The sequence below is a fragment of the Echinococcus granulosus genome (assembly GCF_000524195.1).
Source record: "Echinococcus granulosus chromosome Unknown EG_S00037, whole genome shotgun sequence".
NCBI classification, from domain to species: Eukaryota; Metazoa; Platyhelminthes; class Cestoda; order Cyclophyllidea; family Taeniidae; genus Echinococcus; species Echinococcus granulosus.
This window is the reverse complement of record NW_020170417.1, coordinates 315318-326647: the sequence shown is the minus strand read 5'-3', so window position 1 is coordinate 326647 and position 11330 is coordinate 315318. Positions and strand designations below refer to the sequence as shown.

Here is an 11330-nt window from a genome sequence, read left to right as displayed (position 1 = left end):
TAGTTTGATTTTTGGGCAAAAGTAGATATGAAATACGGCAGATGAGGTTCGACCTAGACGGTTTGAATTATCACTAAGCTTAGCGTGAGTACGGAAGACGATTTTAATCTCAGGGACGAACTAGCCGCATAAAAGATCCCAACTGTGAGCATGGCAGACACATGCGACCTGTGAGTAATTTTACTGGGATCGAAGGTAACCCAGCCAAGATTTGATACGGTTACCACTTTAACAATACTGCACTACTTGAGCAAAAGGAGAAAGAAATCGACGGCATCCAGAAAGGTTGTGGACTCCAGTACAATAAGCAAACAAACAAATGACAGGAAGGAAACCAACCTGAATCCACTGTCAAAACATAAGCACGAAACATACCAGCAACTTATTAGGTCTTATTCACGAAAGCCAATTGAACACAACAGCTATTGCCAATTCATTACACAAGGGTAGATGGGTAAGAGATCATATAGATCTGAAGTAAAAAAGCTGTATTAAGGAGAATACATGCAGGCAGATGAAGAAACAAATATTTTAGAGTGGAAGAGGAAAGATTGCGTGCAACAGAACCAGCAATTTCTCAAATACATCACCCTAATCCACTAATGATCATAAAAATCAGGAATAAAGGAGGAACAGAAGGAAGAGAAATTCAGTGAAGGAATAATTCGGGACTCACACGAGGATGAATGATCTCTTTGACCACCTGCGTGGTGGGCACGAGTTTCTGTCCTCCATCACCACCACCGCCGCCATCATCACTGGGCCGCGCACCTAGGCAGAGGCTGTCGAGGGGTTGCGAGTGTCCCGTTCCGAAAATGGCTGCCTCGTGGGCCCGCTCACGTACCAATGCCTCATACTGACCACTCGCAGCACTCACCGTATTTAGTCCCACACCACCAGTGCTACTCGTCTCCGACGGTACTTTGAAGGTCTGTAACAAGTACAAAATGGGAAAAATGTGAAATCAGTCACAATCTCTTCACTCTCTGCATCCAAAGTTGGGGGTAATTTCCCTGAAAAGTCCCATCTCCACATAAAATCCTCCTTTCCTGTTGTGCACCCGAAAGTAAATCAGATGAATCTTTTACTCTCTTTTCAGTTCGGTGGCAGGCGTGTCTGATAATTGTCGAATCACAATTAAAATGTCCTTTTTCTACGTACGAAAATGCCGATACTTCACATAACGTAAATGCTTTATCAAAAGAACGTGTCATTAAATAAGAAGTATATGAAGGAAGTAAACATGCGCAGACAAACTTTCTACAATGGATGAGATACCTGGATACCTTATTTGAATAAGAAAGGAAATTAACTGTACAAATCATATCCAAGCCATATTGGGACTTTTAGATTTACCGCTTCGGCAGGGTAGGCTACCGCTATGGCGCTACGAACAATTGCAAGTCGCGGAGGAGTCCTATTAGAAGTAGGCATAGCTAACACTTATCAAGATGACAGGTAACAGTGGTAGCATGTGCATGAAAAGTAGGAGGTGACAAAATCTCTTATAATCTGAAACAAAACTCGAACGTGCGGATATCTACAAAAGACCCCAAGTACACAAAGATGATACAGCACTCGGTGACAGGAAGAAATCTAATTGATAGGTATAAACCCTTCAAAGACGTCCATACTTAAACCAGTTGCAACCCCTCAAAACAGATTCCTATTCTTCCTAAATTCCCGGTTCAACACAAACATCCCTTCTACACGCACATAGCTTTATTTACTGCCTTCGTTATTCTGTATGAAATTAGAGACCATCACATCTGAAAGTCACCAAGCTGCACTTTCATTTCAACTAGCAAGAATAGTATTTGTGTTTGATGGTTGCTTTGCAACCTTTTCCTTTACGAGTTTCTTGCATCAAGTGCTGCTTAAAGATTGGTGAGGGGATGTATAACATAAATCCGTGTGGTTCGTGTGATATATGAAGCAGTGTGACAGTTACTCACAGCTAACGAATCCAAACTACCCATGAACTTCTAACAAATTGTGACATTTATTAATACCAGTCCTTCGGACTCGATCCCGAGACTAACACATTGTGCATACATTAGCTAGCGTCATTCCGCATCTTTCATGTTACAAAAATCATATCACTGAAAGAGAATCATTTGGCAACCGACCACTTGCAATGAGAAATGGCTCTAGATCCAAACGTTCGTTAAGCAAATGAACATATCAATGGTGAACCCGAACAATCCACCCACTTTATCCTCAAAAAATATGACTGTTTTGTGTATATGTAATAGACCGCATATGTAAATGTTCATAAAGGCAAATAATTACGGTTGGGGTCCATCCAATTAATACGAAAGGCCTCGAACACAAGCAAAATGAACTTCTGCAAAAAGGTCTAGTCCCAGTCAACCAGTTAGGAAATGGTACTATTCTTTCAAGGCGATTCAAGGCCTCATTCCACCAAGCCTATTTAATGGGAACCCTTACCGCGCCTTGGGGTGGAAAGGAGATACTATACCATCCTCATCTTCTGCATTCCTCACAAATTTCTCCAAACGATGATTGTCACCTCTTTCAGATATTAGAGAATCGCATTTGAAATCGAATCAACAGTTGAGAAGTAAGATTGAAATAAAAACGAAGTAGTCAGAGTCAGATTTCTTCTTGATTTTGGGGGTCAAAGCGTTTAAAAAATTGGAATCGCAAGTCCCTGTTGCGTTAAGTTATCAACTATAATAGCGGTTACTTTAACGACTAAAGTACTTGGGGAGGCCTTATCCAATGGCTTTTTCTTAGGAAAAAGCAAGCTCCTCGGACTACCTTTTAACTTATTACTATTTTTTCAATTGAAATTTAGCCATAAAATAAAACGGCTCATTTGTTAAAGTTAGGTAACAGTACCCAACTTGTCTGCGGTTCTTCGATGACCCAACATCTTTGTAGATTCTCCATGATCCAGCTAGGTTTACGTGGTAAGAAACCGTTGATCTCACACTTTTTCTCTTGGATTGGTCATTCTGAAATAGTTTTTACTGCGAACTTAGGGGTGATCATTCATCAAATATCAGCTTCCTACACTGGAAGATATTCTCCATTTGTTACCCTTTTATCACGTGAACAAATAAAGATGCGGCCATTAATAATTATTGTCCGTTAGCTTCATGAGTAAAAACCAGGTATGCTGAACCAATATTCTGTAAGATTATAACAGTTCGACACTACTCGATGGCGACATTTGAAACAAATCCAAGAAAGAGACTAATTGCATGCGGATGTACATGCAAGCCTAGGCAATCTCTAGCATTATACCAAATCACACATCTTTATCCCCCATGGCTCAAAAAAATGGTGACTTTTGATGTAACACTTGTAGTTGATGGTCTTTCGCTTAAACATAAAACCTTAAACTGACCAACAATTTTAAATTTACACTCACTTGATCACCGCTTCGCGAGGAACGAAAGGCAGTCTGTACGAAGCCAGAAGTCTCGATAAAGTCAATATCCTGATTGCGAAGCTTTTCGTTGTCCGAGGCTAAAACCAATGGCCTGGGAAGAGCATGGGAAACGATGCTCATAAGCAAAACCTTTGTCCAAAAAAGCACACATTTCGAGGAGAAAGCTTACTTCAACTGAATTTTTATTCCGGACGGCGATTCGCTGCAAAATTAAGGACGAATAAATCAAACTGTCACTATTCTTAAAACTCATAAGTAAAGCTTCAGCAATCAAGACACCAGAAAATAAGAGCTAGGTGGTAGCAAAGTACGAATCTACACTTACGGACTTCGTGTCCGACTCCGGTCATTGTGGTGCTTAGATTGACGACTCCTGAAGTAAAAAAGGGCTCAATAGTAGTCCTAGCAACTGATCGTACAAAACCAACCCCAAACTTACAAAGAACGCGAACGACTCCGTCGAGGCCTGTGACGCGAATGACGGGTTCTGTTTTGCAATTGAATAAATGAGGCAAATGTAGTATGCATGGCATTGCAAGGAATGGTTGCGCTTTAAACCTGGTAAGATCTATTTCAAAGTATTGACAAGCCTTAACCTTGTAAACAAATAAACTCAACATTTCTTAGTAGAAAAACCAGAATATACCGGGTTTTAGCGCCATACCTATCAGAACGGGGCATCAAACCGCCGAAATATTTGAACCGAGCAAACCTCTAGTAGTTCACTTAAAGTAAAGGCAATGTAATGGAGTCGTAAAACATGTCAATCCTTTCAAAAAGCTTTATAAAAAGATGTCAATAAGCGTTATTTAATTTTTAATATAATAAGTTTGGGTTATTATTTATTATTCTAAATATTTTTCAGAGCCTAACTAAGCCGAGTTATTTTGTAAAGGCAACAGTTTGGGGCTATAAGCACAATCTGGAGACAAAACTTTAATAAGGGAAGTTCAAATAGCACAGACTAAGCCGAAAAGCAGTTAAGTTTGCACACTTAAGCAAAAGTCGGACCCGTAAGCAGCCACCCTTTCTATTTACATGGTATCCTTGTCATTTCCAGTGGTTGCTCATCTACTTCAGGAAATTGCAACGCACCACGAGCTAGGGTCGAAATCGATGGCTGACTTGCATTAGAGGGTGAATACCTTGCATCCGTATTAGAACATACATGAGGTCGGATCACGACTTCTGAATGAGGGACATTCTATAAGGCGAAGGGCTACCACACTGCCATTGGTAGCTCGTGGTTGTACTAAAGCCATACAATATCCCAGAGCAAGCATCCCAACCATGCCAACTATCTTTCGTTGTAAAAGTAAAATTGGAAGAAATGTCAAGATCCTAGGCTACGTCACAAATCGGACCCCTCGGGATTCCGTTTTAACTCTTCTAAATTAAATTTGTAGAGTCGGTTATTTACAGCACTAATGCTGTTTTCTATAACCTGGGTCGGACTCGCTTACTAATATTATCAAAGTGGTGCATCATAATATCACAGTAGTAGGGAAGCAGATCTGTTAATATGCAGAAGACCCAAGAGGGTTCTGGTATGGCCGTTAGGTCAAACTTGAAGCACAAACCAACCCGAAAGAAATGCCCACTAAAATCAACGCCAATTGAAACAAATGCCACTTCGTGGAATAAAAACCTGGAGTTAGTATTTCAACAGATTTAGAGCCTCGCTTCATTCACTCGTACAGGCCAATTAGTACAACGTCCGTTATTAAATAACTTTTAACAAGGCAGAGCTTAGCTGCCTCAATTTTAGTGAAGGATTGTCGACATACTTACATTTAAACCTGTTTCCTTTCAAAGCTGTTGATATAAGTGTGGGCGAAACTAGTTTCCTTTAGTATGATGGTTGTTTATCTCTCTGTATTTGCGAGGGGGCCACTTCTGACTTGGCCTTTGTACTACGCCGGGTGGGCTGGTTTTAGGCCCATGCCAGTAGCTCAAATACCTTCTCTGTGCTGAACATTTATATTCTGCCCGAGTATTATGTCTTCCTTCGTCTTCAGGGAAGTCTTGGTCCGCTACATTCTTACAGTGCAATCCAAAATTCATTTCCTTTGGGTAAAGGTACGAAATCATTAAAAAAATATTTTTATGTACATAGCATTCCTCGGCTCCTATTTTTCTTGCATAATGTCATGGCATTGTTCCCGACATTGAGCTTGGGCTTCGAACACGGACGAAATCCGTTTCGAAGTTTTTTTTCATCTCTGGCTCCGGTTCCCCATTCAGCAGCTGCGCATCCTCATAATAAATCTCCTTTGCAACCTTCTTGGAACATTCATCATATACCTCATTGAACGTGCCTGCCATGACCATTAAGGTCAGATTATCCAACAACTTTTGCTCGAAAGGTTTGTAATTATACCAAGTGTGCTCGTCTGCTCGCATTTCCAATTCCAGTCTTTGGTCAAGCCAGTCCTTACGTTGAACGGTCCACTGGGCCAGCCGAGACAGTCGATTCATATCTGTGAGCACACGGGGTGGGGAGGGATTCAAAATGGAATTGTTTTGAGAAGCGTCGCAGGCCGGTGTAAATGAAATGCCAAATTCGGTTTCCAGGTTTGTTCGAATTATGCGCTCTAGCAAGGTTAATGAGTTTGGTCTGCAAATAGAAACGAACAACAAACTGAATTCTTAGATTCTCTTAGTACTGTTATCTTATTTAGTCAAGAGTCACCATCTTAAGTATTTGGAAGTGTTTGTTGACAGTTCTTAAAAGTGTTTAATTTGTCTTTAAGACAAGAGGTGCTAAAATAATGAGGAAGTTTTTAAATCCATAATAATTGGGCATCCAGTAGATGAAAAGGTTGATGAATACAGTGACAAGCACAGCATTCGTAACATTTCAAGATTCGGATCATGTGTAGAGTCTGAGGAGTGTTGTTCGTGAAGGTGCACCAGAATCAACTGCCATTTAAAGGGAGGATTGACCGATTTGTATTCGAAAATCAAGACTGAAAAGCTAGGACCTTAGTCTGCTTCTAACTTGTCAAATTATTTGAAAATGACATCCATGAAAACTATCTTTAACATCCCATTAATGCAAAGCAGACAATGCTAGGCCATCTTTGAATTCTAAGGAATAAAAAAGATTTGTTTCAAAAATTTAAATCCGTAATATAATGGCACGGTTTTGATTTAAAACATGGGACTGTTCCTGAAATCACTAGGTTTTATAAAATCTCATATTTGTTCCAAAACGCGATAACTCCTATTTGATAATTAATAATACAATTTGGGGTTATATTACCAGACAGTTTGATGACTCCTGCTTTTAAATACTTTCCTTTTTCATGGTATGGACTGAAAAGTTGAAACAAATCGCTGTTAGGGCTATTTCTACTTGGATTTTTTATAAAAGTCAGAGTACCAGTAATTCACTACGACCATAGTAACAGAGTGTAAATTTTAAGTTGCAGTGATCATATATCGCGAGACTGTAGTCTTCCGCTTTTATATAGTAAATATCATAAATTACGCAACACCCAACGGCAATAGATTGACACAAGATTACGCTACGTAATTCCTTATAAGGAACTGTTTAAAAACAGTCCATTAAAATGATGCGTAAACATTAAATAAAATGGTAGGAATTGCGGCACTAAAGACTACAGCGCTTAGGCAATTTCTTAGTTTTACTGCATTAGACATTAACTTTTGCGATTAAACGAGAACTGGTTGGCATCAGCCCATGGGGGTCTGTTGCAAACGAAATTCCCATGCCAGTCTAGATGTCAGCAGGCTATCTGCACATGTCTACGCAAAGTACAGCTTTGACGTATTTATTCCACACATTGTCAGTTCTGATGTTATTTCCAGAGCTAAAATGCAACTGTGAGAAAAATACAAATCATCCTCATTAGTTGTCTTGATAGCATCCATTAGTAGAGAAACCAGGGTAAACAATGAAGGCTTTGTAGCGTTCGACGTCATTTTTGTTTAAAAATGCAGAAAATAATTCGACTAATCCTAAACTCCGTTTCTATCGTTAGTTGTCTATCTTCATCATATGCTAAATATGAATAGTTTTGATCTATTAATCAAGGGTTAGACAAAAATCCCCTCACCGTGTAGTTCCAAGCCACAGTCTGTATCGGGCGCTGTTCACAACAGGTGTTCGATTCACTTGGACATCCTCGTCCTCACCTTCGTAAATACGCTGAAGTATTTCACGAATAAGGTCGAAGAAGAGAGCCCGATTCAAGAAGCTCATTTCTTCTGCCGATTCGCAGAGTTCAACATCTAAGGGGCAAAAAAACACGGGCTTTCATCCTTGCGGCTTATTAACCTAAAGTAAACGAAAAAGAACTGCTTTGGTACCCCAGAATTGATGTGACGCTGAGTGGATGAAAAGGAAACTGCCTATTCTTAAAATTTTCGCCTAAATAGGCACTTTCAGTAGTCTGGCGTAAACTAGGGATGCTCTACTATCGCGAATATTTCAAAAGTGAAAGCTGAGTAATTTAATTTCACTCTAAGAAAAGTTACAAAATTCCATTACATTAGCGAATCTATAAAAACTAGGCGTCATGTTTTGCTAGTGAGTTTCTAATTCCTGAAATCTCCATTTTGAATTATGATTTGTCTTCAGAAAAGAAAATAAAAAAAGCTATTTTACTGCTTCTAAACGAATCCAATTAAGACAACCTTAGAGTCTAGAAGGACAGTGGACAGGTTACTACTTAATGATTGTAGTACGTCTGATTCCTTGAGGGCAATCAGCGTTCAGGTTTAGGAGGTCCACTTGCATGCTAACTTTTAGAAAATAAAATTATGCAACGAATTTGAAGAACATGCATGATGTCCGGATGGTTGTGATTTCCAAGAGACTGGACATAAATGGTACCTGTGAATGACCCACCTTCCTTTTCAACACAGTCCATACTGAAGCGCGGTGGATATGTGGCCTCCCTCAATGCCTTTTCGAATGTTCCAGACTTGCATGTAGTACGCAAGTTCCAAAAGAACTGCATTCCGTCTTTGAATAGCGGTGCCACTCGTGAGGATATATTGACAATTAACCCGACCAGTTGATCTTCTGGCTAAGGGAGAGACCAAAATCAAACATACATTCTGGTTCCATGTAAATGAATTCAAGTAGTCAACAGGACCATAAAGGGGAGTCTTTAGCGGGTGTGGCTGCTCAGTGAAACCGAGTATTTCTGCATCATACCTTCTTGATAATCAATGAAACCAGGCAAAAGTTAATTTGGTGAATTTGATAGCAGAAAAGTCCTCAAAACGAGTTGGGAATCAGATTAGTGCATCCAGTAATGCCGAGCACTTTTCATGGATGTTAATGAAATTTTGATTAATGTAAATCACAGTGATGTACTTCAAATTATACAAAACTCTGACAGAACAGTGGGGCTCTAGGTACAATGGGATTCGAGTGGCCTCACTCCCAGAGAATTTACGTCTAGTAATCTACTCTCCTTAAAAAAAAGGTAGATTGCTCACAATTCCAGGTAGGGGAGAAGCGGCGAGTGCGTTGGTGGAGTCCTCCAGGGGCGAGGAGCTGCTGGTAGATTGCAATGAAGATGATGCTGAAGAGCTGGAAAGTTCATCATCTTCCATGAAACGGCATGGAGTACTGTCAGACTCATCTAGGTGATCGTCCTCCAGGGTGGTTTGAAAGAAATCATTAGTAGAACTGAGCACTTCCAGATCTGACTCACCCACCTTAGAGTTTGTTGAGGGCTGTTAATGTAGAAAGGATGGAATTATTTTCACCAACTTGCTCATTTGACTTTGAATAATTCGCCCCTCTTGTAACAATCCATACAGGATCGTAAAACAGATAAAGTAGGGAAATTTAACCTTCATGAGAACGAGTAGAGGGAAAATGAGTAAGCTACGCTGTCTACTTTGCCTCAAAAACAGCGTAAAAGTGTCTCGTGCCTTGTTAAAACTCCTCAGTATACAATATCATGAGTAGATCAACATTGATGGAGAAACAATGGGAACTTCGATCGCATTAAGGCCATTTGAAAACGTAGGACTTTGAAAAATACCATAAAATTTTACAATAAAGATGCAAGACCACAAATAATCTGACAACTGGCTTGAGAAGATGGTCAAGTGGATAGTTTTGATGCATGTCTCAACTACGTGACAGCACTAATCGCGTCTATGCTCCGGAATGTGACTCAGGCCCGTGCCTACTCACAGCACTTTGAGACAAGTACCCTCTGAAAGAGTGACATAAATTGGGAACTAAATGATTTTATTTTTTTCCTGCCAAATTACATGGGAGCCGAGTAAATCATAGTCGAATTCTGTCAATTATCTGTCAACTTAACTACCTTTCATCTTATTTCCTAAATGAAGTGAAGCTTGACGTAAAATGCCTTTGATAAATCTCAAACTGGATTCTTATTAAAACACTCGGTACATCTGTGAAGTAGATGTTAAAAGTGACACGTTTCACGTGATCTGTGGACCTTATTTCATTAAACAATTAAATAGGGGTCAAACATTTCTCCAATGGGCCGTGTATTCGCATTAGATCACGAAGTTTCTTCCCTCTTTAATCTCGTTAATTCCAACCTATATATCTTGAGACATACTTGATTCATTAAATACCCTTTGAAAGATGTTTACAAGTACTTGTTAATCAAGTAGTTAAGTCATAGCCCAAAGGTGTGAAGCCGAGTGGAATGACTGTGACCGATTCCGGAGATGTCGCTTTGCTCAACCGCTCCAATCGTGAATCAAAACGGTGGATTTTGTGAACACTTAAGTAGACTAGAATCTTGCTAAACCAAAAATTGTTTAGTGGTTGTGAGTAAGCCCCACGCAATACTTACAGGCAGAGGCCTCATGAAAGCGACCCCGACTTCTAATTATGCCTCAAGTGTTCTCTATAGGTGCTGAATGTGTAATCACCGCCATTTTCCAAAAAAACAACTGGAGACGATGAAACTAGTTAACTAAATTTTTTGAATCTATGTGAGATAATGAAAAACCAAATTATTTACAGGTTGATGTTTGAGCTATTCCAAAGATGGCACTCAATTTGCTAGCTCGTCTCCTTCTCACTGGTACTACTGGTCTTTGGCAGTAGAGGTATGGTCATATGACGCTAGAAACGCACTACAGAGCAGTATAAACCCTTATGCTTCCCCAGATGTCCAAAGTAAGCAATTTCCCCAACATTAAACACGACACAGGAAGGAGTTGCACGATTAACTAAAACATTGGTGGAAGTGTAAGTTTTACACTTTTGAAAATTTTAAAAGTCTTATTACAAAACATATGATGAAATAAATCATGTTTCTAGAAATTTTGTGGTTTATTTCCCTTTAAAATTCCCAGAACTTAACGCTAATTGCTCTGTAAATGTAGGAATATTCCTTCCTATTTTTATTCAGGTAAAATTAAGAAGTACAAAAGCAGTGGGTAAAGTATCCGGTTGAATTAGCTCATTGTTCGAAGAAGAGTAAAAATAATTACGTTTTTGTCATTTCAATTTAAAAATTAGTCCAGACTTTGATAATAGGGCTTAAACTTCCTGGAATTTGGCAACCTTATGGGTTAGCTAATTAGGAAGAGACTCTTTTGTTTTGTTTTATGAGTTCATTAGCCATAGAGTTGCATGACAAAATACAGCAAAGCAACTTGGGTTTGTTTTTTTACTGCAAAATCATACCCTTTTGGATTCTTCCGTCCTTTTGACTACATTGGACTTTTTTGGTTGTTTTTCCTCAATTACAGCATCTACAGTGCGTCCCACCATCTGTTTAACCATGTCGGTAATGAAGGCGTCCAGGGAAAGGTCCGTCAACTTCGGCTTCGAATTCAGCTGTGGCGCAGCCCACCTTTTGGTACCATGCGAATGTGTGGCTCCCATTCTCTATGGAGTGTTCAAACGCCTTTATAATGGAGAAGAAGG

General features: G+C 39.6%; 1 protein-coding gene across 1 annotated transcript; it reads right to left on the bottom strand. All coding sequences in view use genetic code 11, as the record gives it.

Annotated features, from left to right (window-relative positions):
• Window positions 1-649: 649 nt before the first annotated feature.
• Window positions 650-11288, bottom strand: EGR_05238 (hypothetical protein; the record flags this gene model as incomplete). The annotated part of the gene is made up of 8 exons (XM_024494487.1): window positions 650-931; window positions 3401-3498; window positions 4517-4625; window positions 5609-6038; window positions 7504-7678; window positions 8298-8478; window positions 8897-9136; window positions 11088-11288. The coding sequence occupies 8 exons, from the start codon at window positions 11286-11288 to the stop codon at window positions 650-652; spliced, it is 1716 nt and encodes a 571-aa protein (XP_024351108.1).
• Window positions 11289-11330: the final 42 nt, after the last annotated feature.